Consider the following 26481-nt stretch of genomic DNA (forward strand, 5'->3'; position numbering starts at 1 on the left):
GGTAGCCCATGGCAACCCACTGCAGCAGGGGCTGCAGCCTATGCCGTCGCCGGCGACTCACGGCAGCCCAGCTCTAGGTTGAGTTGTTGTTCAGCATCTTAGCTGTGAAGGGCAGTGTACTGGCCCTCATATGTGGGATCCGAACCGGGGCCCTCTGGCGTCCCAAGCCAGTTCTTAACCATCATGCCACTCGGCCGGCCCTACAATGTATAATTTTTAAGCTTCCTTCTGACTCTAGAATTCTATGATCCAAAAGCACTTTTATCCCCATAGCTCTGAAATTTATCAATAAAGAATAAGATTAGATTTTGCTTCTTTATTCTGCAGTGGGGCATAATGGGACAAAGCACAGGATTTAGGGACAGAAGATCTGGGATGGAGTTCCAACTCTATCATTTACTAACTCTATGACCTTTGGTAAGTAACTCAACTTCTATGAACCTCAATTTCTGTTACATGGGCTAGGTTATTACCATCTTACAGACTTATTGTAAGCTAGCAGGAGTAAAAGTATACGTCAGTGAACAGCTGTATAAATGTAAAGTGTTAACAGTCTCACTTGTAACGTTTTTTATATGTCAGGATTCTCAAAGATAGTGGAATCCACAGACTAAAATTAGATTTGATCGTAACCAGAAGGTTGAAAGCTAGACTTACAAAGAACTTCTGAATACTAGGGCGGGCTACTAGGAGATGCCATGAAATCTACTTCTCAGAAAATACCAGACATGCAACTATGTGGCACAAGTCAGTGAGCCTTGCCTAGAAGCACACCCATAGGCCCAATGACTATGGGAGGTCCCTTTTAACCCTGTGAATCTCTTGTGACTTGTTTCCAATGACACTGCACTATTACAATAGGTTATAGTACAACATATGAGTGCCAGTAGAAACATGGGCATAGGCAAAGAAAATAGAAGGGGCAAAGAAATGAAAGCCTCAAGTCATATAACCTTTTCTTCAGTCTCCACAGCTTAAGAAAACCAGTTAAACATACTGCAAAAGTATGTGTATATCATACAGTGAAGACAGCCATGTGAAGACAGACATAGAGATTGGAGTTATGCTGCCACACACCAAGGGACACCAGGGGTTTCCAGGGACCACCAGGAGCTAGGAAGAGGCAAGGAAGGATCCTCCCCTGAAGCCTTCAGAGGGAGCATGGCCCTGCCTATACCTTAATTTCCGACTTCTAGCCTCCAGAGCTGTGAGAGATCAATTTCATTTTTTTAAGCCACCCAATTGGTGGTAATTTATGAGAGTCCTAAGAAACTAGTATAGTTCCTGATAAATTTCAATCTCTAATATACTGTTAAAAGCATTGTAATAGTAGTAAACAAGCACAGACTTCAGTGTCAGATGCACCTGGGATCAAATCTTGATTTTGCCACTTATATATGACCTTGGGGAACTTAACCTCACTAAGGTTCACTTTCTTTCTCTGAAAAATGGGGTAACAATAGCTTCCTTTCATGGTTGTTTGGGACACTAAACAAGATGATGTAGTCTCTTGGCACAGTGCCTGGCACATGAGAAGTACAAAATAAATAGTGGATACTATTATTATTATTGTTATCAACATTGGAAAGGACCTAAGTGCTCTTTCTTCTAAGAAGCATAACAGTTCAGGACTATAATTCCTACTACTGCCCTTGTAAATATATTGTCAAATTCCATGCACTCATGTCACGTCCAGCGTGGCAAGGGCAAATGGGTCTCGTGAGGAGCGACGCAGATTGAATAAAGTCAAGAGACAAAAGTTAGATTTGAGCGAGACCAAGGGACTCAGCCAGAGAAGACTGAGCCCTAAATGGGGTCAGCGCATGGTTTTTATTAAGAATCTTCAAAGAAGTAAAACTGCTGTCAATCAATTAGCAACTCTGTGTGATTTGTGTGCCTTAAGGCCTCTTTTCATTAACATATCCCATTGTGTTCCAGCAAATGCTATACCTTCACACTTCCGGCCACATAGCCCCAGAACACTTGTTACTGTGTCCTCCCAGGGGAGATAACTATTATCATTCCGATAGGTCCCAGTCACCTGAGACACTCCCTCAGAGAGATTAGTGCCTCACCGAGGCACTCCCTCCTAAATAATAGGGTTAGAGGCTAATGCAGGGGGGTTGGTATTGGAATTGGCTGTAATGCAACACACTCATATTTTGTAAGTAGAACAACTGAAACCCAAAGAAATAAAATGTGGTGACCTAGTCATAATACTGATTCTAGTGCACAAAAAGGACTAAAGCCCAGATCACCCGAACCACCATCCAGAATATTATATTTTATCCTTGATTATATGGAACTCAGAAATTCTGTTTTTAAGACATGCGTCCATCCAGTATGCTACAGAGAAAACAATTGTAAGAAAATCACAATTGTAAGAAAGTTTTTGTAAGACGAGTACATTGGTTTACATAGACTGTTTCCCATTTTGGCCAAAGAGCTGCTAATAAATAGCTCTTGTGCCTTATAATTCAATTCATAGTATCTTAGACTTATTAGAATAAATCAGGTGTGAACTACTTGGAAAAAAAAACCGACATGAGTCCATGCCTTCTTCCATAGACCATACTATACAACATAATGATAATGTATTTATTTTGCTTTCATTAGAGTATTTTGTGTGGATGATCTCGTTCAGCATCATACTATCTCTATTTTGAAGATCTTGACTGGAAAATCTTCCCTCCTCTCTCTATTCCTTAAGGAGGATCTGAGATAAACTGGAAGTTAGAAATTTAGTAGGGTTCAAGGATGGGTGGGGCTAAGGGATGAATTTTGGAATGAGATTAGGCACAATCTGTAAGACAATCCACATAAAATCAAGACTAATGTACTGATTAAATTGATTAAAATCATTTTAAGCAAAACTTTAATGCATTCTCTGAGAATTCATTTTAATTTTCAATGATTTGCATACTAAATTATCTGGTTTCTCTTTTAAAGTTAAAAATGGTTGTAATTATTTAACTTTTTAGAAATAGATGCAATTCATAAATAATAGAACTCTTAAGAGCTGAACTGTGACTTCCCTCCCCCTGCCACCTCTCAAATTCATATGTGCAAGTCCTAACCCTCAGGACCTCAAAATGTAACCATTTGGAGATGGGGTCTTTAAATAATTAAGGTAACATGAGGTCACTAGGGTGGGCCCAATCAATAAGACTGGTGACCGTATGAGAGGAGGAGATGAAGACACAGACACACACAGAGGGATGACCATGTGAGGACATGGGGAGCAGACGGCCGTCTGCACCTAAGGCCCAGGAGAGAGGCCTTAGGACCAGCCCTGCCCACATTTTGATCTTGGACTTGTAGACTCCAAAATTTTGAAAAGCTTAATTTCTGTTTAAGCCACTTAGTCTGTGGTACTTTAGTATGGCAGCCTGAGCAAATGAATACAAGAACTTATTCAGTTTTCCATTTGAAAATCCAGAGCATGGAAATAACTGCTTTGTGTCAGCTTGCTGATTATACTAACCTTAATTTATCGATGATATATTAGATACCAGGAGTATGTGAGGGAAAATGTTTGGGCCACAGTATGATCTTTTCTACTCACCTCCAAACTGTATAGGAAAATCTCAGTTAGGTTTTGAAAAGTTATCTCAGTGATCTTAATAATATACTATTTTGTATTTATTATTGTAAAATTCCTTTATAATGAGGATTTTGGGGAGCAGACAAAGGCTTTATTTAGAGGCTAACCCACTTCTAAAAGAATATTAATCATGATATTAATATAATAATCATTGTTATAGGTATTCTTACATATAATAGAATAATTATTAATATACTAATTAATAATATTTATATCATTGTTATAAAAATAATGCTTGTTGAAAATTCAATAAGGAAAGATCAGCCAGAGTGTAGCCAATTCTAGGTTTCAGAGTTATGATTTGAGTTTATCTTCTAGCTGTGCACCTAATGACCCTGCTTTCAGTCATACAGCCTGTAACTCCCAACACATTTAAGTATGGCTGTGAGGAAAATTAAAATATTAGGCTGGGAAGTCAGACTAAGTAGCTATCTATTATACTAAATGTTAGAAAAACTAAGATGAAAAGACATGAAAGGAAAAGGCCAATTTTATTTATTTGTTTCTCTATTTAGAGGTTCTTAGACTAAGTATTTTTATTATTACCAGGTAACAGGTGAAAGGACCAGAGGCTCAAAGATAACTATGGTTCCTTAGCTAGTAAAGAGTCATAATAAAAATTACTTCAAGTGCACTGCTCTAACATGTTTTAGGTGCCTGTAATGCTCATTAAAGCCCTATGAAGTAAGCATGATCATATGTCCATTTATGGATGAGAAAACTGAGTATAGAGAGTACATTGGTTTGCTAGAGCTGCAATAACAAATTGCCACAAACATGCCCCTTCCAGACTCTCAAGGAGAGATTCCAGATCTTGTCTCTTCCAGCTTCCTGCATCTGCCTTTGTTCCTTGGCCTGTGGCTGCATCACTTCACCTTGGAAAAGGCTCATTTTAGATCTCTTTATTATTTTGTTTTTGTCAGGTTTATTGAGATATCATTTACACACAATAAGAATCATCCTTTATAAATGCACAGGTTGACAAGTTTTGACAAATGTATATACTGATGTAAACACCACTAGCATCAAGATATACAATATTTACATTACCCTCAAAATATTCTCTCTGGTCCGTTTGCAAGCAATCCTCTCGTTCTCCAACCTGGCAATCACTGATCTGTTTTCTGTCTCTGTAGTTTTACCTTCTTCAGAATGTTGTATAAATTGAGCCATAAGATATGGAGCCCTTTATATCTGACTTCTTTCACTTAACAATACGCTTTTAAGATTCATCCATGTCAGTGTAAGTAGGAGTACTTTGTTCCTTTGTATTTCTACATAGTAGTCTATACTATGTATGTTTAACGTTATGAGAAACTACCAAACTGTTTTCCAAAACAGTTCTACCATTTTGCATCCCCATCAGTGACACATGAGAGTTCCAGTTGGTCTACATCTTCGCTGTCACTTGTTGTTTTCAGGGTTTTGAAAACCATTCTGTTGTGTATGAAGTGGTAATTCCTTGTGGTTTTAATTTGCACTTCTGTAATGACTGATGATAGGCATCTTTTCACGTGCTTGTTTGCCATATGCATATCTTCTTTTATGAAATGTCTGTGTCTTCTGCCTGTTGTTATAGAGTTGTCTCATTATTGAGTTGTAACTTTAAATGTTCAGATACAAGACTTTTTGTTTTTAAGCAAATATGATTCCTCTCCAGGGAGCAAAATTAGGATGGATGTGAGCGAGTTACCAGGAGGCATATTTCTGTTAGATATGAGGAAGATGTGTCTAACAATCAGAGTTATCCAACAACAGAATGGGCTGGCCCAAGAGTTGATAAGTTTCCCATTACTTCAGGTGTTCAAGCAAAAGCTGGGTGACCGATTATTAGGTATAATACAAAGCAGGTTTATATGTTGCAGAGAATATCAGACCAAATGGAATCTAAGGACTCGCGCAAATATAAAATTTTATAATATTAAAATAAATCAAGTCAACATCATACTAATGAGTTACCAGATTTATTGGTTGCACCAACAAAGATAAATACATTCTGATGAAACCAAGCTGAGATTTTGATAACAAGTCATGTGTATACATTTTTTGGCACCCCCAGTATGTGTGTGTGTGTCTGTCTGTCTGTCTATCTATCTATCTATATGGAGAGAGAGAGAGAGAAGAGAGAGAGAGAGAGAGAGAGAGAGAGAGAAACACAAAGTTGAGAATCATGGTGCCTATCCATAATTCAGTAACACACACTGCAGTATGAAATGTGGCAGGGGTGTGGTGAATTGCATTTCTCTGATGATTAGTAACATTGAGTATCTTTTCATATGTCTGTTAGCCATCTGTATGTCCTCTTTGGAGAAATGTCTATTCAGGTCTTCTGCCCATTTTTTTCTTTTTAAGATTTTATTAGGGAATTGGGGGAGGGGAACAGTGTTGGGGAATCAGGGAAGGGGAACAGACAAATTGCTGTCCTTTTGTTCTTCAGTCTAGTTGTGGAGGCTGTCGCTTCACTGGCCCATGTTGGTGTTATCATTGCGCTCTTCCCCGGTGAGGCAGTCGCTCGCCAGCCAATGGACGGCTGCTCACGGCGGCTCTTGGCAGCTCATGAAAGCTCACGCCCCTGCCGGCCAGCCCCACTGCATCCTACACCATCGCCGGTGACTCATGGCAGCCCAGCTCCAGGTCGAGCTGTTGTTCACCACCTTAGCTGTAGAGGGAATGGCATCACTGTCCCTCATGTGGGATCTGAACTGGGGCCCTGCTGCCCAGAGCTGGCGTCCCAAGCCAACTAAACAATGTGCCACTTGGCTGGCCCCCCTGCCCATTTTTAATTGAATTGTTTGGTCTTTCGGGTGTTAAGTTGTAGGAGTTCTTAATGAATTCTGTATATTAACCCCTTATCAATATATTATTCTCCCATTTGGTAGGTTGTCTTTTCGATTTGTTGATGGTTTCCTTTGTGTTCAGAATTTAGCATTGTAACTTGTTTCTGTCACTGTGTGGGGGAAATGTAAGAATTAATATTTTATAGTAATACTAAAAAAATACTTGGTAATAGGAAAACAAAATAGAAATTTGTTGTTGAGCCTTATGTCTTTCTCAACTCTTAGAAATGGACAAAGGTGTAGTGTAAACACTGTGTTTTTTTCTTAAATTTCAGTTATCTACCTCATATTCTACCATGCCATCTTTGTGTTCTTTACCTGGACCTACTGGAAGTCTATTTTTACACTCCCACAACAGCCAAACCAGAAGGTAAGACTAATGGTTACTTCATAAAGGCTAAAAACAGAGGAAAGCAGAAATGTCAATAAGGCAAGAAGAGGGCAAAAAGAGGAGCAAAAACCCTTCCATTATAAAAGAGAGATTCGAAATGATCTTTAAAAATGACTCTGAGTGTTAACCGTAAATTAAGGGGCGGATTGTCTGTTGAAGGAGTTCATGAAATCACCAGCCATGGGTATGTTTAAAACTAGACAAGCACTACCTGCATTGGTACTATAATTAGAGAAACAAGAACCCACTTGGATTCTGAAAACTCATCTACTTCAATTCTATGAAACTGTATTATTTTGGAACCCAGTGAGACTCTGGAAGACCACCCTTAGGAAAAAAGTTACAATAGTTAAATTGATCATTTTCAAACTGTGCTCCTTTGAATCAAAATGTTTCATGCAATATTTGGGAATGTTTGTCAAAGACTTTGGAATCATATCAGGCATTCATAACGTGACTAATGTAGAACAGATTAGGTTCCAAAATAGAAAAATTTTAAAAAACCCAAAAAACAATGGAAGAGATTTTACCAGCCTCCAAACATTAGGGGAACTACTGATTTAAATTTTACCATTTATGGAATCAAAACGGTACATAAGAAAAATAAAATTAAATACAAAGTAAGGCAGTAAAGTAAGAATTAAGAAACACAAAAGATAAGCTATAAAAGAAAATAAATAGCAAAATTGTAGAAGTTTTTTCTTATGAGTAATTACTTGAAATATAAGTGAATTAAGCTATCAAATTAAAAGGCAGATATTCACATAACAGATAAACATTATCACCTATCTTTATACTGTCTACAAATGACTCACTTTATTTTTCAATTACAGTTGACATATTAACTATATTCCCTATGCTATACCTTGCATCCCTGTGACAATTTTGTAATTACCATATGATTTCACTTACATGTAGAATCTAAACAAAAGAATATATGAACAAACAAAGCAGAAACAGGCTCATAGATACACAGAGCAAAATGACAGTTGCCAGATGGGAGAGGGTTGGGGGCTGGGTATAAACGGTACAGGGATTAAGAAGTACAAACTGGCAGTTACAAAATAGTCATGGGGATATAAAGTACAGCACAGGAAATATAGTCAATGATGTGGTAATAACTATGTATGGTGCCAACTGCATACTAGATTTATTGGGGGGATCACTTCTTAAATTATATAAATGTGTAATCACTATGCTGTATACCTATACTTGAAATTAATAGAAAATAATATTGAATGTCAAAAGAAAGAAAGAAAGAAAGAGAAAAAAATATTGCCAAAACCAGTTAGACAGATACAAAAAATGGATACACACCCTGTATTTGTGGATTGGAAGAGTTAATATTGTTAAGAATGTCATTACTACCCAAAGTAGTCTACAGATCCAATCCAATCTCTATCAAAATCCCATGATATTTTTTTATGAATAGAAAAATTCCACCTTACAATTCATAAGCATTCTCAAGAAACCCCAAATACCCAAAACAATCTTGAAAAAGCCAAAGTTTGAAGTCTCACATTTCCATAGTTCTAAGTTTACTACAAAGCAACAGTAATCAAAACAATGTGGTACAGACGCAAAGGCTAATGGAATAGAATAAAGAGCCCAGAAATTAACCCTTTCCTATATGATCAGATGATTTTTTTGACAAAGGTGCCAAGATCTTTCAATGGGGAAAAGATGGTCTTTTCAACAAATGGTGTTCAGAAAACTGGATACACATATGCAAAATAATGGAGCTGGATCTTTACCTTACACCATATGCAAAAATAAACTCAAATGGATTAAAGACCTAAACCTAAGAAGCTAAGATTATAAAACCCTTAGAAGGAAACATTGGAAATAAGTTTTGTGACATTGGATTTGTCATGGATTTCTTGGATATGACACCAAAAACAAAAGTAAAAAAGTAAAAATAGATAATTGGACTATTTCAAAATTTAAAAACTTCTGGACATCAAAACACAACCAACAGAGTGAAAAGGCAACCTATAAAATGGGACAAAATGTTCACAACTTATATATCTGGCAAGGGGTTAATATCCAGAATATAAAAGAACTCTTACAGCTCTACAACAACAGACACCCTCCCAACAACCCAATTTTACAGTGGCAAAAGACTTGACTAGACATTTCTCCAAAGAAGATACACACATAACCAACAAACACATGGAAAAATGCTCAACATCATTAAGCATTAGGGAACTATGTATCAAAACCACAATGAAATACCACTTCACATCCATTGGGATGGCTACTTTTTTTTTTTAAGTAGAAAATAGAAAGTGTTGGTGAGGATGTGGAACAATTGGAACCCTTGTGTGATGGTGGCAATATATAATGGTGCAGCCACTATGGAGAACAGCATGGTAGTTCCTCAAATAATTAAAAAATAGAACTACAATATGATCCAGCAATTCCACTTCTAAGTATATACCCAAAAGAATTGAAAGCAGGATCTCAAAGAGATACTTGTACACATATGTTCAACATTTGTTCATAGATTATTCATGATAGCCAAAGGTGGAAACAACCCAAATAATCATCAACAGATGAATGGAAAAACAAAATATGATATATAGATACAATGGAATACAATAGATACAATTCAGCCTTGAAAAGGAAGGAAATTCTGACACATGCTACAACATGGATGAACTTTGAGGACTTTATGCTAAGTGAAATAAGCCAGTCATAAAAAGATAAATACTGTATGATTCTACTTATATGAGGTACCAAGAGTAGTGCAATTCACAGATACAGAAAGTAAAATGGTGGTTGCCAGGAGCTGGTGGGAAGCAGGGTTGGGGAGTTGTTGTCTAATGAGTATGGAATTTCAGTTTGGAAAGGTGAAAAAAGGACTGAAGAATGACGGTGGTGATGGTTGCACAACAGTGTGAATGTATTTAATGCCACCAAGTAAAAATGGTCAAATGACTTGAATAGACATTTGTTTAAAGAATATATACAAATGGCCAACAAGCACATTAAAAGATTAGTCAACAGAGAAATACAAATCAAGACCACAATGCGATACCATTTCATACCTTCTAGGATGGGAAATAAGGGAAGGAAGAAAAGGGAGGGGGGGGGAAGGAAGAAAGAAAATAAACAAAATTGGAAAATAACAAGTTTTGGTGTGGATGTATAGAACTCGGAATCCTCATGCATTGCTACTGGGAATGTAAAATGGTGTGGCTGGTGTAGAAAACAGTTCTGTTGTTCCTCATAAAGTTAAACGTAGTATTATCATATCCAGCAATTCTTCTCTAGGTTTATATATTCAATTGAAAACAGGTGTTCAAACAAAGGTTATACAGAATTGTTCATAATGCATTATTCACTATAACCAAAAGGTGGAAAGGACCCAAATGTCCATCAATGGATGAACAGATAAATCAAGTGCGGTGTGTCCATACAATGGAATATTATCCAGCCATAAAAAGGAACATATTACTGATACATGCTACAACATGGATGAACCTTGAAAACATTCTGCTAATTGACAGACCAGACACCAAAGGCCACATGTTGTTTGATTCCAGTTATATGAAATATCCAGAAAGGAAAACCTAATGAGACAAGAAGTAGATTAGTGGTTGCCAGAGTCAGGGGATGGAGGGGATAGGAAATGACTCTTAATGTATATGGGGTCTCCTTTTGGAGTGATGAAAATATTCTGAAACTAGATTGTGGTGATGGCTGCACAACACTGAATAGGCGGTTGGACAATTAAGTTTGTGAACTCATCCTAGAAAAAGTGCTACATACCTCATTGCTGAATATCACTACGTATATTTGAAGTACTCCCCTTGGGAAGCTATGCATGGATGCCAGCGCCTAGTCCACCCTGCAAAGCAATTTTAGAACACTTTTCCTGGAATGGCCATCAGAGCTGTCATTGTATTACCCTTGATGTCCCGAATGTCATCAAAATTACTTCCTTTCATTATTTCCTTTAACTTTGGGGAGAGAAAGAAGTCATTTGGGGCCAGATCAGGTGAGTAGGGAGGGTGTTCCAATACAGTTATTTGTTTACTGGCTAAAAACTCCCTCACAGACAGTGTTGTGTGAGCTGGTGCATTGTCGTGATGCAAGAGCCATGAATTGTTGGCGAAAAGTTCAGGTCATTTTCATCTAACTTTTTCACAGTCTTTTCAGCACTTCCAAATAGTAAACTTGGTTAACTGTTTGTCCAGTTGGTACAAATTCATAATGAATAATCCCTCTGATATCAAAAAAGGTTAGCAACATCATTTTGACTCTTGATTTGGACTGACAGAACTTTTGGGGTAGTGGAGAATTGGCTGACTTCCACTGTGCACTTTGACGCTTTGTTTCAGGGTTATAGTGGTACACCCATGTTTCATCAGCAGTGATAACACAGCCCACAACATCGTCTTGCCTCTCAAAAGGTCCTGGCTAACTTCGACTCTCCTTTGCTTTTGTTTATCGACGAGCTCCTTCGGGACCATTTTTGCACACACCTTTTTCATGCCAAGATTTTCAGTGAGGATTTTCCTAACTGTTTCTGTATCGATGTTTACTTGGTCTGCTATGCTTCTCACAGTCAGATGGCAATTTTGACACACAATTCGATGAACTTTTGCAATGTTTTTGTCAGTTCTGTTCATTACTGGCTGCCCTGACCTCTCTTCATCAGTGACGCATTCTCTCCCCTCAGAAAAACATTTAATCCATTTGTATGCAGCCATTTTCTTCATGGCATTATCCCCATAAACTTGGACTAACATGTCCCTGATTTCACTTCCGCTCTTGCCAAGTTTAACAAGAAATTTAATGTATGTTCATTGCTCTAATTCAAGCTCAGACATTCATATGACGACACACAAAAATGCAACAATGATGAACGCCACTCAGCAAGACACCGCCACACGTTGACAGGAATACAGCTGTGAGACACTGATATTCCAAGGTTATGAACCTTACCGAACTGTTTGTACAGTACTGCCAAAGTCAGTGCAGTGTGGCAAGTTCGTGAACTTAATTGTTAGACTTTCATATAGTAAATGGCACTGAATTGTACACTATAAAATGTGTACCTTAAAATGGAATTTTATATTATTAAATTTTAGCTCAATGAACATAATTTCCCCCTTCACACTTTTTATGAAGCTTGTAGGCCAGTACAAAGGATGAGTGTGTGGGAATGGCATAGATCTAAACCGGGTGAGATAATGACAGGATTTAGATAAGCACTGCAAATGCCTTATATTTAAGACCACATGTTTATCATTTTTAATTGGTAAAAAGAAAAGGTGAGTCTTTGGGGACTATTTGATAGCCACCATATTAATAATTTCTCTTATACCAACTATACTCCAGTCTGTCACCTATTGTCCCACCCAAAATCCATTCACTGGCTCATTGCATTCTAATCCCCAAAAAGGCTTGGTCAGTGCCAGAAATTGGGTGTGTAGGCATGGCATCTTATTCCAAACCAAAGCCAACTTGTTGAATAACCACAAGGTTTTCATCACATACAAGGAATTACAGCTCTGCCTCTGTCTTTCAAGCAGACAAGACAGTTATATTCCCAAAGAAATCCCCCAAATTAAAGGGCTGCCCAGGGGCCAGCTGGGTGGTGCAGTTGGTTAAGAGCACAAGCTCTGAGCAACAGGGTTGCCAGTTCGATTCCCACATGGGCCAGTGAGCTGCACCCGAGCTGCCGCTGAGCTGCCAACGAGCAACCGGATGGCTCAGCTGGTGAGAGTGTGTGCTCTAAGAACAAGGTTGCTGGTTTGACTCCCGCATGGGATGGTGGACTGCACTCCCCACAACTAGATTGAAAGTGGCGACTGGACTTGCAGCTGAGCTTGCGCCCTCCACAACTAAGATTGAAGGGCAACAACTTGACTTGGAGCTGATGGGTCCTGGAAAAAAACAACGCTCCTCTTCCTCAATGCCCCAACACTGTTCCCTTCCAATTTCCCAATGAAAAAAAATCTTAAAAAAAGGGGGCTGCCCAAAGGTGCTACTTTTAATAATCAAAATTAAGAAGAATTGTTAAAAACTTCATACTTTTGAGTCAGTCAGTAAATTTTCTTGTAACAAAACAACATACCCAGTTGTTTTTATATTAAATTTACATTATTTATTTACTATTTTATAACATTGATCTATAGCCTTTTGGTTAGGAAAATACTTAGTTGTGTGCATCTGTCTAGTTTATCACACAATCCTTAGCATCTGGGACCCCACCCATTAAATGCCCATACTGCACCATATTTTTCATAACAACCAAAAATGCCCCTACACATTTCCATATACCCCAAGGCAGAACTCAATTCTCATTCTACCTAAGGATAGCATGATACCATAAAAACACACCACTAGGTATGTTGCTTAAAATAGTGTTTGATTCTATGCATTTCAGGTTTTTTTTAAAAGATTTTATTGGGGAATTGGGAAGAGGGTAGCAGCGTTGGGGAATTGTAGAAGGGAACACACAGGTAGAAAAATTGCTGTTTTATTCTTCAGTCTAGTTATGGAGGATGTCGCTTCACTGGCCCATGTTGGTATGATCATTGCGCTCTTCCCAGGTGAGGCAGTTGCTCTCCCGGCCACTGGACAGCCACTCACAAGGGCTCACGGCAGCTCACGCTGGCTGCCAGCCACTTACGGTAGCTTACAGCAGCCCACTGCAGCAGGGGCTGCAGCCTACGCTGTCGCTGGCAACTCAGGGCAGCCCAGCTCCCGGTCAAGCTGTTGTTCACCATCTTAGCTGTAGAGGGCAGCGTCACTGGCCCTCATGTGGGATGCGAGCCGGGGCCCTGCTGCTCAGAGCTGGTGCTCCCAAGCGAGCTTTTAACCAGCTGAGCCACTCGGCCGGCCCTATGCATTTCCAATTTTTAAAGTTAGATACACTTCAATTATCTTAAATGCTTTATTATTTCTTTTATTATTTTATTGATGTATAACATACATACTCTAGTCCAGCGGTTCTCAACCTTTCACAGGGGTCGCCTAAGACCATTGGAAAACACATATTTTCGATGGTCTTAGGAACTGAGACACTGCTCCTCTATTCATCTCCAGGCCCACTTGCAGATATGCCCACATATGAGTACCCGGCAACCCCTGTGAAAGGGTCGTTCGACCCCCAAAGGGGTCATGCCCTACAGGTTGAGAACCGCTACTCTAGTCCAAGAATGAAGCTGTCAAGAGAACAATTTGATGAATTTTTACCCATATATAGAGGGTGCTAAAAAAATGTATACACATTTTAAGAAAGGAAAGAACTGTATTAAAATTTTAATCTTCAATATGTACCAATAACAAAAGATGAATACAAGTCATGTGTATACATTTTTTGGGCACCCCCGGTATACACCCATGTAATAATAAGCCATGTTAAGATTTTGAGCATTTCTAAAACCTCAAAAATCTCCTTTACGCCCCTTCCCAATCAACTTCCTCTGCATAGACTTCTATCACCATAGATTAGTGTTTCCTGTTTTTGACCATCACAACAAAATCACAGTATACATTATTTTGTGTAAGCTTTGCAATCAGTATAATGTTGTCCAGATTCATTCATGTTGACGCATATTTCATTTGTTCACCCCCTTTTGCTGCTATTAGCTACTCCCTTTTATTACAGTTGGTTTTTCACTCACCAAGTGGAGGACACTTGGGTTGTTAATTTTTTTCTATTATGGATAAAGCTGCTATGAACAACTTTGTACATGTGTTTTTGAACACACACATGCATACATACATGCGCACACTCATTTCTGTTGGGTATATAACTAGGAATGGAATTGGTGAGTCATAGGGCAGGCATATATTTAGCTTAAGTAGATCATGCCAAACAGTTTTTCAAAGTGGTTACAGAAATCTGCACTCCCACCAAGATCTTCTGTTCATCAAAATGCTTCCATAATGGAAGTAAAAAAGAAAAGCCACAGACTGGTAGAAAATATTTTGTAAAGGACTAGTATCCAAAATATTATAAAGAAATCCTACCAATCAATACACAAAATACAACCTCCTTGTTTAGTGGACAAAAGGCTTCAATAGGCATTTTACAAGAAAATACCCAAATGGCTACAAATTCCTGAAAAGGTGCTCAATATCATTAGTAACCATGGGATGGCAAATTAAAATCACAGTAAGATGCCACTATACACTTTCTAGAATAGTTAAAAATATTGGCAATATGAAATATTTTAAATGATTTAAGAAATTGGACTTGTAAAAGAGACTTTTAATTTGTTATTATCTAGCACTTTTACACCAACTTGTGAAGTAGGTATTATTGCCATCTATTTTACAGATGAAGAAAGTTAGATGGAGAGTGTTTGATTTTTTAAAAGTGATTCTTTAAGTATTAAATGGTAGAGATGAGGTACAAACCCGAGCAATCTGAACACAGGTCCTTCTCTTTTTCACCTCTGCATACCCTTGGCCCAGACAGAAGAAAGCTTTCAGGTCTGTATTACTTTGGGGAATTGCTGGTGTGTCTTTTGCAAGGTTAGCGAAGTATGGCACAAACATGGCAACAAGCTCCATACCAGACTAGAAAATGTCCGAGATCGTGAGAATGTCCAAATTTCTCCTCATCTGCAAGGTTAGAATATGCAGAGAATGTCGCAAGCAGTCTCATCCAGACTCTAGGAATGTCACCTATGAAAAATACTCACAGCTTAATAACAAGCATAGTTAATCATCAACAGAGTCCTGGCAGCAAGATGTGAGACATCCATCCGGACACAACATCATGGTCTCATGGAGTGGGAAGGGAAGGGCACAGGTGAACTGGGTGTGGGCCTTAGTTTTGCTACTTTCTGGTTGAGTTAGTGTAACAGTGCTCAAGGTACTTAATCTAAGTTTTATTTTACTTATAAAACAATGCCACCTATTATACAGAGTTATGAAGTTTGAGATAAAAGCCAGATAAGTTCATTGAGGTAATTATCCAGAGAAAGTACCCTGGATTTCAAGGGTAAGTAACAAAGCTTTTCTTCTACATAATTGCTGTTGTCATTTCTCATCTTTTCTGTCAACCTTGGAAAATAAAGCCTTGCCTCTCACTCTGCTTGCAGTTCCACTTATCCTATGCAGACAAGGAACGCTATGAAAATGAAGAGAGACCTGAGGTCCAAAAGCAGATGCTGGTTGACATGGCCAAGAAGCTACCCGTTTACACAAGAACTGGGAGTGGAGGTCAGTTCAGCCAAAGTCAGCTGGAGAAGGAAGCTCAGCATGGAGCGCAGAAAGTCAAGTCATACATATCCTCAGGCTAGCGCCTTTTTCTCCTCTCTTCTGAAAAATGCTATGGAGCTTTTTGTCAACACTTTACTATAAGGATTTTCAAACATACATCCAAGATGGAAGAATTATACACTAAACATCTGTATACCCACCACTACAGTCTACCAGTAACATTTTTCCATATCACTTTACCACACATCTGTCCATAAATCCATCCCTCTATCCATCATCCATAAAAGCGTCTCATTTTTGGTGCATTTTAAAGTAAGTACCAGATATCAGTACATATCCACCTAAAATTTTGTATCATTCTTTTTCTGAGTGAAATATATAGAGGGCGCCAAAAAGATGTATACACATTTTAAGAAAGGAAAAAACTGCATTAAAATTTTAATATTCAATATATACCAATAACAAAAGATGAATACAAGTCACATTTTACTTCTGCAATTGCAAGAGGGGCTCAAAATGGTTACCATCGGTGTAATTTTAATAGATTTTTCCTTTCTTAAAATGTGTATACATACTTTTGGCACCTTCTGTGCATATAAAAACATGCACAAATCTTAAGTGTACCACTCAGTGTTTCCACAATGTACACACCTGTGAAACCAAAACCTCTATAAACACCACCACACACCAGACACCTTCCCAGTAAATCCCACCCCCACCGCCACCAAAGACAACTGCTATTCTGATATTTTTCTGCCATAGATTAACTTCGCCTGCTGCCACATTTTATACAAATGGATTCATATGGCATGCACTATTGTGTCTGGCTTCTTTGATGGAGCATAATGTTTTGGAGACTTATTCCCATTGTTTCATATTCCATTCCTTTTATTGCTGAGTAGTATTTCACTGTATGAATGTATCATAGTTTGTTTATCCATTTACCTGTTGGTGCATGTTTGGCTTGTTTCTGGTGCTTAGCTATTATGAGTACTCTGCTATGAACATTTTTGTACAATGATTTGTGGAGAGATAGGTCTTCATTTTGGGGGGGTAAATACCCACTACAGACTTTTACTGTTAGTTTTCATCTGCATGACTAGAACAGTATGAGCTGAACCAATTCTTTGCCTTTTAATATTTGAAAACCGAAGCTCTTTTGCCAAATTACCCTAGTATTTCTACAAGGAAGATCCTTTTTCAAAGCTTTGGGAAGTTTACTGTTAGATATTTATTTTCATTTATCATTTATTTATTCAACAAATATTTATGATCTCATATAACAACTGAGGAAATTTTAATGTGCTCTAGGCATTAGATGGCATTAAGGATGTATTAATTTTGTTAGAGCATTAATGTCTTGGTGGTTATGATTTTTTAAAGGTCTTCAGGCAGCAATTACCATATTTCCACATGTATAAGACGCACCTTGATTTTGGGGCCCGAAATTTGAAAAAAAATGTATTCCATAAAGTTATTGAACTCAAGTTTTATTCATCATAAAATTCGTACAACTCCTCATCACTGTCAAAACTCCCAACATTAGCGTGTCCTCATCTGTGTCTGATGACGAATCACTGTCTTCATATATTGCCTCTCATGGCCGCCTCCTGCCGTGGCGTTTTCAGTAGGGTTTCTTCTTCCCGTAGCCAGTCTCGGATTGTTTTCTCAGTTGGAGGAGGACCACAGTTACATTCAGCAGCACGATTTCCGTTCACTTTTGCAAACTGGATCACTTTTAACTTGAATTCAGCACTGTACGAAAATCTTTTCTGAGCCATTTCTGGGCCGAACGTGGCAAAAGGTAACCTACCGTAATATACCGGTAACAAGTGCAAAACAATGAGTGCAAAGACAACAAGCATGAAAAAGCAGGAAATGCAAGTAAAAAAATCTACAACTACTGTATAAGACGCACCCAGTTTTTAGACACCAAATTTTTTTTACAAGGGTGCATCTTATACATGGGGAAATACGGTATATAATCTCAGACATTAGTGAACAGAATGATGTAATAGAGCAGAGGTTACAAACAGAGGCATATTGGGTGTGTTGGGTCCAGAGACAGATTTTGTTTCAGCTCTGTGTCTTTTAAAACTTTGTATTTGTTACTAATTTTTAACAATTCAATCTGCATTTCCAAATGGCAAAAATTAGCTAGAGCTGAGTAATAACTGCTCTCTTTAAACAGGGCATGAATTCCCAGGCTCTCCCAGAGTCCCACTGGTTGCTTCACTCACTACCCACTATTTCCTGGACCACTGAAGCATTTGTTTGCTACCCCCATGATATAGAATAATAGAGAAAGCTTCTCTGAAGAAATGTCATTTGATGTGAGACCTGAATAATAAAAAGGAATGGCACGTACAAAAGGCCCTTAAACACAGTAATACTCTATCAATAAACACAGAGAAAATGAGAAGGAAAGGAAAACACCTTTTCAAAGAGACATATGCCCCCCCTGTGTTCACTGCAGCACTATTTACAATAGCCAAGATATGGAAGCAACACAAGTGCCCATCAATAAACCACTGGATAAAGAAGAGGTGGTACACTTATACAATAGAATATTACTTGACCATAAAAAACAATGAAATCTACCATTTGCGACAACATGGGTGGACCTAGAGGGCATTATGCTAAGTGAAGTAAGTCAGACAAAGACAAGTACCATATGATCTCACTTTTATGTGGGATCTAAAGAACAGAATAAACAAAACAGAAACAGGATCATAGATACAGAGAACAAACTGATGGCTGCCAGAGGGGATGGGGTGGGAGGGGAGGGTGAAAAAGGTGACGGGATTAAGAAATACATTGGTAGTTCATGGGGATGTAAAGTACAGCATAGGGAATATAGTCAATAATATTGTAATAAGTATATACAGTGCCAGTTGGGTACTAGACTTATCAGGAGATCACTTCACAAATTATACAAATGTCCAATCACTATTCTATACACCTAAAACTAACATAATATTGTACATCAACTGTAATTGAAAAATAGAAACATTAAAAAAATACCTTTGACCTAAGGGAAATAAAGAAAAGAAGGTGGGAGGGATGATTTTTCTTTTTATATTAGACTACAGAGTGAAGAGAGCCCTGAACTAAGGGGTCAGAAAACCTGTCCTAGTCACAGCCCTGTCACTCACTCACTGTGTAACCTTGTACAAGTCACTTGATGATATGGCTCAGGTCTTTACTTCCTTTATCTGTGAAATGGTCACCTGAATGAATTGTTTTAGAATGTCTCTTTTATTCTCCAAATTGTTATTCTACCTCATACAATGCATCCTCTGGAAAGAGGAGATAAATGATCAATTCTAGTTTTTAGGTAGTAAAGTTGGAGCAAACAGAGGCTAAAAGATTACTCAAGCAGTTGACGGTAGTTTGTTTTATAATACCAAATCTTAGGATTAGATATCCAGACATAAAGCCTTTCCCCCTTACCTTCATGCCCCAAAAGGTGCTTTCAAGATTGATCCAACGGAAAAAATACATACCACGATTCTCTTATGCAGCCTGCCTTTTGCTTTGTCACTTGAAATGAAATGAGTTTGACTCCCTGTAATGAGTGTATAGCAAGACATCCAGAGAGGCTAGGAAGACATGTGGTGTCTCACTGAGTCCTAATCAGTGCTAACCACCTTATTTTTCCTATAGCTGTAAGATTCTGTGACCGGTGCCATTTGATCAAGCCAGATCGCTGCCACCACTGCTCTGTCTGTGCCATGTAAGTGACAGCCATATTTCCCCTGGACTGAGCTTGGCCACTGATGGTTTCCTAGACAACAATGTGACTGATCGTGACATGTAACCATGGCTAGATAAGAGCATTTCCTTTCATTCCTAATGAGCACATGCCAATCACCCTCACAGGCATGATGATTCAAACCATTCTAAAGATAGGAAAGAAAATTAAAACCCCATTTTAAAAAGAAATGTTTTACTTTAGAACCAATATTGATACATTATTTTTAACTGAAATCCATACTCAGATTTCCTCAGTTTTTTCCTAATGTCCTTTTTCTGTTCCAAAAGCCCATCGAGGACACCACATGACATTTAGTTTACCCATGACTCTAACAGAGTGTAGTCATGTTTTCTTCTGTGCTCTTATTAAACTGACTATTGAGCAAAATGAGGGGCATTATCCTGGACATTTTCTCTGTATCAATATCCTATTGTTCCTAATCTTTTTAAAAAGATGGCCTTCTAGGCATGTAACTTGCTGACAGTGTGATCCTATAAATTGCTGTGATTGTCTCATCCTAGGAATGACTGAGGAAACAATAGTTTTTGTTAGAGTAGCTATAGTAGAAATCTAGGAATTTACTGGTTCCATGTAAAAATACTGCTGAGACTTTGAGTTCAATGATGAGGTGTTGCTTCATTTCCATAGCTCTACTTATCATACTACATTTTGCTCCTTTTTAGGTGTGTATTAAAAATGGACCATCACTGCCCTTGGTAAGTTCCTTTTATTTAATTCTCTCCTCTAAAGTTGTAATATGCCTGTTTCTGCTATCCACTGGGCTTTGTATCTATGTGAGGGACATGGGAGGTTTAACGTTTTAAAGCAAGAATAAATATACAACCAAAGGCATGGTAGCGAATTCTTGGGGTAACAAAGCTAATGGTCTCTTGTCCATTAGCTTCAGTAAGGAATGAAATACAACACAAATAGTTCTACTTGATTTCACAGAATCAGTTCTGTTTTTTTGCTGTCTTGATGTTTCCAATACTCTAGATTGTTAACTTCAGCAATTCTCCAAATTTTGTATGTCTGACCTAGAGAGCCAGTCTGAAATCCTTTAGCTGAAGTAAGTCTAATTGGTTTTAACATCCAAGATCTAGGTCTGCTTGGGTGTGTCAAGAAACAGTCCAGAACTATTAGGTAGACCAGGTGTCTCTGTGCCTGTAAATGAAAGGAAAAACGAGTGACACATGAACTTGTTTTTCCAGTCTGTACCTATTAAGGGACTTTTATTCCTGTTGAGTTCCTACACAACGTGTGATGAAGCAGCAAAAGTCATGTACTTCCACTGCTTAGTTCACTTTATGTATCAGTGTGCTCTCCATAAATGGATCCTGATTTCACATCAGTTTTTCTCTTTTTTAGGGTTAATAACTGCATTGGATTTTCCAACTATAAATTCTTCCTTCAGTTCTTAGCTTATTCTGTTCTCTACTGCCTGTACATTGCTACAACGGTCTTCAGCTATTTCATCAAATACTGGAGAGTAAGTTATAAAACCCTGAAGGCTCCCTCCACCCCCTACCCGACCAAACGAACACACATCTACTTCAGTCTGTGACATTGTTCACCTCATCATTTTTTACATTTTGAAATAGCTAATACTGAAGTAACCAGAAAGGAAGGCACCAGAAGCACATTTCCCATGTTGAGTACTGTGAGATTCAGGAGGCTGCTATTTAAAGATGCCCAGTAAACGAGCATCTGCCATACATGAGAATCTTTTGAAGGCCTTCAGGAACCCAACCTCTTGACTCTTACTGATTATTTACAATGTACTTCTCTAGTCAAGCTTTAGAAATTCACATCTTATCAATTATAAATTTGAAACTAATTCTGAATCTCTAGTTTCATAAGAAAAAGGGTAACAAAGTACTCCCGCATTGTTAGAAAATACTAACGCCCTGTTGTAGGAACAGTTGAAAAATTCCTACTGGACAGAAAGAGACACTCATCTTCACATACGACCAAAATGAAATGAGGAGTCGTATTTGAACTTCATATGACGAACACTGGCTCTGTATCTGCTTCACTGCATCATTGTCAAAATCAAATGAAACATGTTGAAAGTACTTCATCTTTCAAAATATGATTCTAATAATTATAATAAAATCTAAAAAAACCCCTACTTTCATCTTTCTTCTACTTGCAGATATCAATCATATCCCATCTATTTCCAAAAGAATTGAAGGCAGATTTTCAGTTTACATATGTGTACAGGGTCTTCCAGTACCTGTGTAATGAAGTATGTTGCTTTGTTTTGTTTTATTTCATGCCCATGGACTCCAGGAGACATTCCCTCTACACAACTGCAGTATGACTGCTAAGATGTCATAACCATCCATGGTGAGGGTTGTCCAAACTGAACCTGAATAGCAACAGACAGATGTGGTGGGCAGAGATACTAGTTATTACTTTAGCAATTGCATGAGAGCCTTATAACAGGAATGTCTCAGCATGGAAAGGACGTGAATCCTATAGCCAGAATTTAGATTATGACAAATTGGAGGAAAAAATGGGAAAGGAAAGGCAGTAAGAATCTAAATAGCTGAAAATATTGAAATTACTAAATAGTGATTTGATCCCTACTACTGTAAAAAATTATAGTGATATGTGCTTTCCATTTTCCCTTCAACTTGCTTAATTCTGATGTTTAATACCTTTAAGAATCAGGAATTATATAATGGATATCAAAATATTCAACTCAGAGAAAAGAATAGGCAGAAATGAAGTTTTCTCATCAATTTTCCCCAAATACAAAATGTTTCACCATCTTGGCATTTCTTCTTTGGCCCCTTTCCACAGCACAGGATCCCTTATCTATTGCTCAGGTTTCTAGGACCTGTTTGGCATTTTATTCACACACTGAGCTACTGCCCTGAAAGTAAAGAAAATCTGTTGCATCCAATTCAGCAGGGAAAGTGTCAGCCTTGGTCTTCAGTACATACCTTACAGGGCCTTAACATAGTAAGCTACTGTTTAAGAATCACTCTTTACTCTCCTAACAGAGTAAATGAACGTTGTTGCATTTCATGCATTTTGCCTTTGGCCCTCATCTCAGGCAATAATCAAATACCACAATTATCTTGAAAGATAATATTTAGATATGAACTAATTACCAGAAATATCTCAGTATTCACAAGCAATATGAGGGGTGAACTGAGCTATGTCCTTTACTACACCCTCATTTTTTTCCAGCACAATATATTAGCTCATGTATGATAGATGACAGGCGAGGAAAGCTGTCTTGGCTTGCCCGCATAATGAAAAGGACATTGACAGTTGGAGCAATGCTTCCTTTCAGTCTCTCCAGCCAGAGCTCGGGACTTCTCAGCAAGAGGCATGGGACATGCTGAGGCCAGATGCTTCTTGCTCGTTTGAGTTTTGTGGACCTTTGAGAGATTTTAGGAAAGTCTGCAGCCTGAGCCAAGACAGGCCGCTTGTATGGAAAAGCCACTGGAAGCGGCTTGAAAGTTGGGTGGGGGTTGGGGTCTTAAGGAATCACGAGGGCAGGGTGAACGGTGTTAGCCAGGCTGATGGAGACTCACATATGGTGGCCACCTGTGTCTGCATGCTGGGAGGGGGGAAGGGCTCAACCAAGAAATAATGGCTTCTGCCAGCTCCTCCGCCCGGGAGGAAGCTGCCCCTCCAGCCCTCGTCCTGAGGCCAGATAACTCATTCCCTCCCCGTATGTCCCTGGTGCCTTTTGAGCTGCTGCCCCAGTATTGGAGCTCAGGGCCAGTGAGTCCGTCATCAAGTAAGTCCGTGTGTGGGCCCTTTAAGAGGAGCGCCTGGGAATGCAGCCGCCCTCCATCTCACCCAGCCACAATCTCTGCTGGTTTTGACAGCCGGAAGTTATGGGAACTTTTCTCCCTGGCACTGGAACCCTGGGCTGGGGAGCCTGGTCTGGCACTGGTACCACTTGCTCCTCCGGGAGGGGGGCAGGGGAACCTCTGCAGCCGAGATATCCCTCCCAATGTTTAATGGTCACACGCAGATGTGGGACCAACCCGTTCCACATCTCTGCCCCTCCTTCCACTCTCAAGGTGGTTTCTTCTGCAGGTCCTCAGTTGTAGGGCTTCGGCTCAGCAAGATTTCAGATAGTTCTCCAGACTGATGGTTCTATAATTTAGTTGTAATTTTGATGTGGTTTTGGGAGGAGGTGGGCATAATGTTTCTCTACTCTACCATCTTGACTGGAACCCTGTAGGTTTCAAAGTCAGAATTTGAATCTCTCTGACCCTAAGCTGAGTGATCTTAAACATGGCCCCATGTCTTACTGCCCATTACGACCCTGCTATGGAGAAGCTCTAGCCTCTTTGGAATAAAGAATTCAGAAGACCATCAGATCATGTCTCCCCTCTCAATGTTAACTTAGAGAGTAGCTACTCTGATAGGAAGTTGATCTTTGCCTTATAAAAAACTTAGTGATATACACCTCCTAGATGGGTTCATGAATCTCCTCACAGAGGCTATTAATTGTTTTAAGACTAAGAAAATAGTATTATTCCAGCAGTATTTCCCTGAACTGTTCCTGTTGGCTAGTGCTTTGAGTAATTTAGCTTGGTTATCTCCTTAGAAGGTAATTCGGAATGTAGGCCATCACCCTCTTCTAACAAAAAAAGTTAAATATAAAGTACTTTATCAAGGGACATCACAGTAGATAGCACTTCATAGCAATCCCTCTTGCCTAGCCACTTTCTTTTGCCTATTTAAACACAAAATATAAGAATTAAAATAAATATGAGCTTTAAAAGCTATAAAAATATACTAAAAAATTAGAAATTATGAAAGCAAAAACACAATCAGGGAAAAACCACTACAAACCTATATATGGAGCCTTTTTTATAAATTCAAAACAAAACAAACAAAAAACAAATTCAATTTGGGTGCCTAGGCCAAGGTTTTATGGCAGGATCATTTTAAAAGGAAGCTTCAGATAAAAGTTTCTTGGGGTAGTTATTTCCTGGGGAGCTGTGCCCCCGTGGATATTTCACCCAAACCATCCTTAGCTGAAAGCGTCTCACTGACTTACTTCCCCTTATCTTCATTCTTCCAAGATATACACTCTGGAAGATTCCCAATGTTTCTTAACGTCAAAATGGATAACAAATCTCCTCTCAGAGAAGAAAAAATCTATACTATCTGAATTTCTCAAGTGTTTCCAAGCCTTAACTTTCTTCTTCCAAATTAGAGTAGAACCAGATCCATTTCAATCAAGAATCACCTTTAACTTTATTACTTGAAAGCATTTAGAAATATTTCAAAAACGTTCATCACGCCCAAACAATGATCAATCAGCACAGGAAATGAGGAAATAAAAGTCATTTTTGCAACTGCTTAGTCCAAAATTGAAAATATTTCTAAAATTCTCTTCAGGACACAAAATGTTACGTGGCGTGCATGCTATAGGACTTTAGAAAATTCATTCTGGTCAAGGGCAGCATATAAAAAAAAGCTGCTGCCACATGGAGAATAAGATGTCCCAGCTAACTATAAAAATCTTTAGCTACCTACTTTTAAAATTGCCTGCAAAATACTGTTTGTTTTCACTGACTAAACATCTGTTTCACAGGGTGTAATATACCAGGACATTGTACTTCAGCTATAAAAAAACAACAAGCACACAAATTTTGCAGTAGCTTTAAAATCAGGTCATGGCAGATAGGTAGAAGATTTGAAAATTCTACCTATTTGTTTTAAGTTCCTACATATATCACCATGACATTTTCAACATACATATGTGTCCAAGGAAACATGACGTTTGAAGTATTCCAGAATAACCCACCTTGAGACAAGAAGATGAACCATATGACCTCAAAATCACCTCAAGCCAGTGATGTATAATCTGGAAATTAAATGGAGTATGAACTTTAAGACATGGTATAGCAGTTAGCATCTAAGTATGCCCTTTTCACATAACCTTCGTCTAACTGGCACATTCTACCCTCTATTTCACACTGAACTGCACTTAAGCAAAGATCCATTTTAGGCTTTCTGGGCTGAAAGCATATCCATACTGAGGTGTGCTCATCAACAGAAGGAACTGTTTTGTAAAAATTTTACAAAATTGATTTTTTAAATTACAGCAAGTCATTTTATACATACAAAAAATTACTAAATGATATAAGAAAAGCTAGCCAAGCCTTACCACTTTAATCTTTCGTTTCTGTTTATTATTTCTTTCCTAGGGGGAATTGCCCAGTGTTCGCTCCAAGTTCCATGTCCTTTTTCTTCTCTTTGTGGCCTGCATGTTTTTTGTCAGCCTTGTGGTTCTCTTTGGCTACCATTGTTGGCTTGTCAGCAGAAACAAAACCACCTTAGGTAAGACTGGATATTCAGACTGGAGAAAGCAACATATTAATGTATATCACAGTGACTTCTGGATTGTCCCCAAGGAAGGGAAAAACTTCCAATGAAGTATTTTAGCTGCAGTGAATGAAGCATACATAGTGAAGAGAGCAATAGTGAATGAACCCTCACACAAACCCAGAAATGACCATTCATTTTTATATTGGGTTGTCGGAAAAGTCATGACGTATTTTGTCTATGCTTTTCAAAGGTCATTTATTTATATAAAGAACAAAGATCAGGGCCGGCCGAGTGGCACATTGGTTAAGAGCTGGCTTGGGACGCCAGAGGGCCCCGGTTCAGATCCCACATATGAGGGCCAGTGACACTGCCCTCTACAGCTAAG

General features: G+C 38.6%; 1 protein-coding gene across 1 annotated transcript in view; it reads left to right on the plus strand.

Annotated features, from left to right (window-relative positions):
* Window positions 1-26481, plus strand: part of ZDHHC15 (zDHHC palmitoyltransferase 15) — a 60641-nt gene that overhangs the window by 13605 nt on the left and 20555 nt on the right. The window contains exons 3-8 of the mRNA XM_019630779.1: window positions 6717-6811; window positions 15904-16024; window positions 19691-19760; window positions 20465-20497; window positions 21150-21270; window positions 25976-26108. Coding sequence (XP_019486324.1) covers window positions 6717-6811; window positions 15904-16024; window positions 19691-19760; window positions 20465-20497; window positions 21150-21270; window positions 25976-26108 — 573 coding nt within the window. The remainder of the gene's footprint in view (window positions 1-6716; window positions 6812-15903; window positions 16025-19690; window positions 19761-20464; window positions 20498-21149; window positions 21271-25975; window positions 26109-26481) is intronic.

Source organism: Hipposideros armiger, unplaced genomic scaffold, assembly GCF_001890085.2.
Source record: "Hipposideros armiger isolate ML-2016 unplaced genomic scaffold, ASM189008v1 scaffold_944, whole genome shotgun sequence".
In the NCBI taxonomy this organism is placed as follows: domain Eukaryota; kingdom Metazoa; phylum Chordata; class Mammalia; order Chiroptera; family Hipposideridae; genus Hipposideros; species Hipposideros armiger.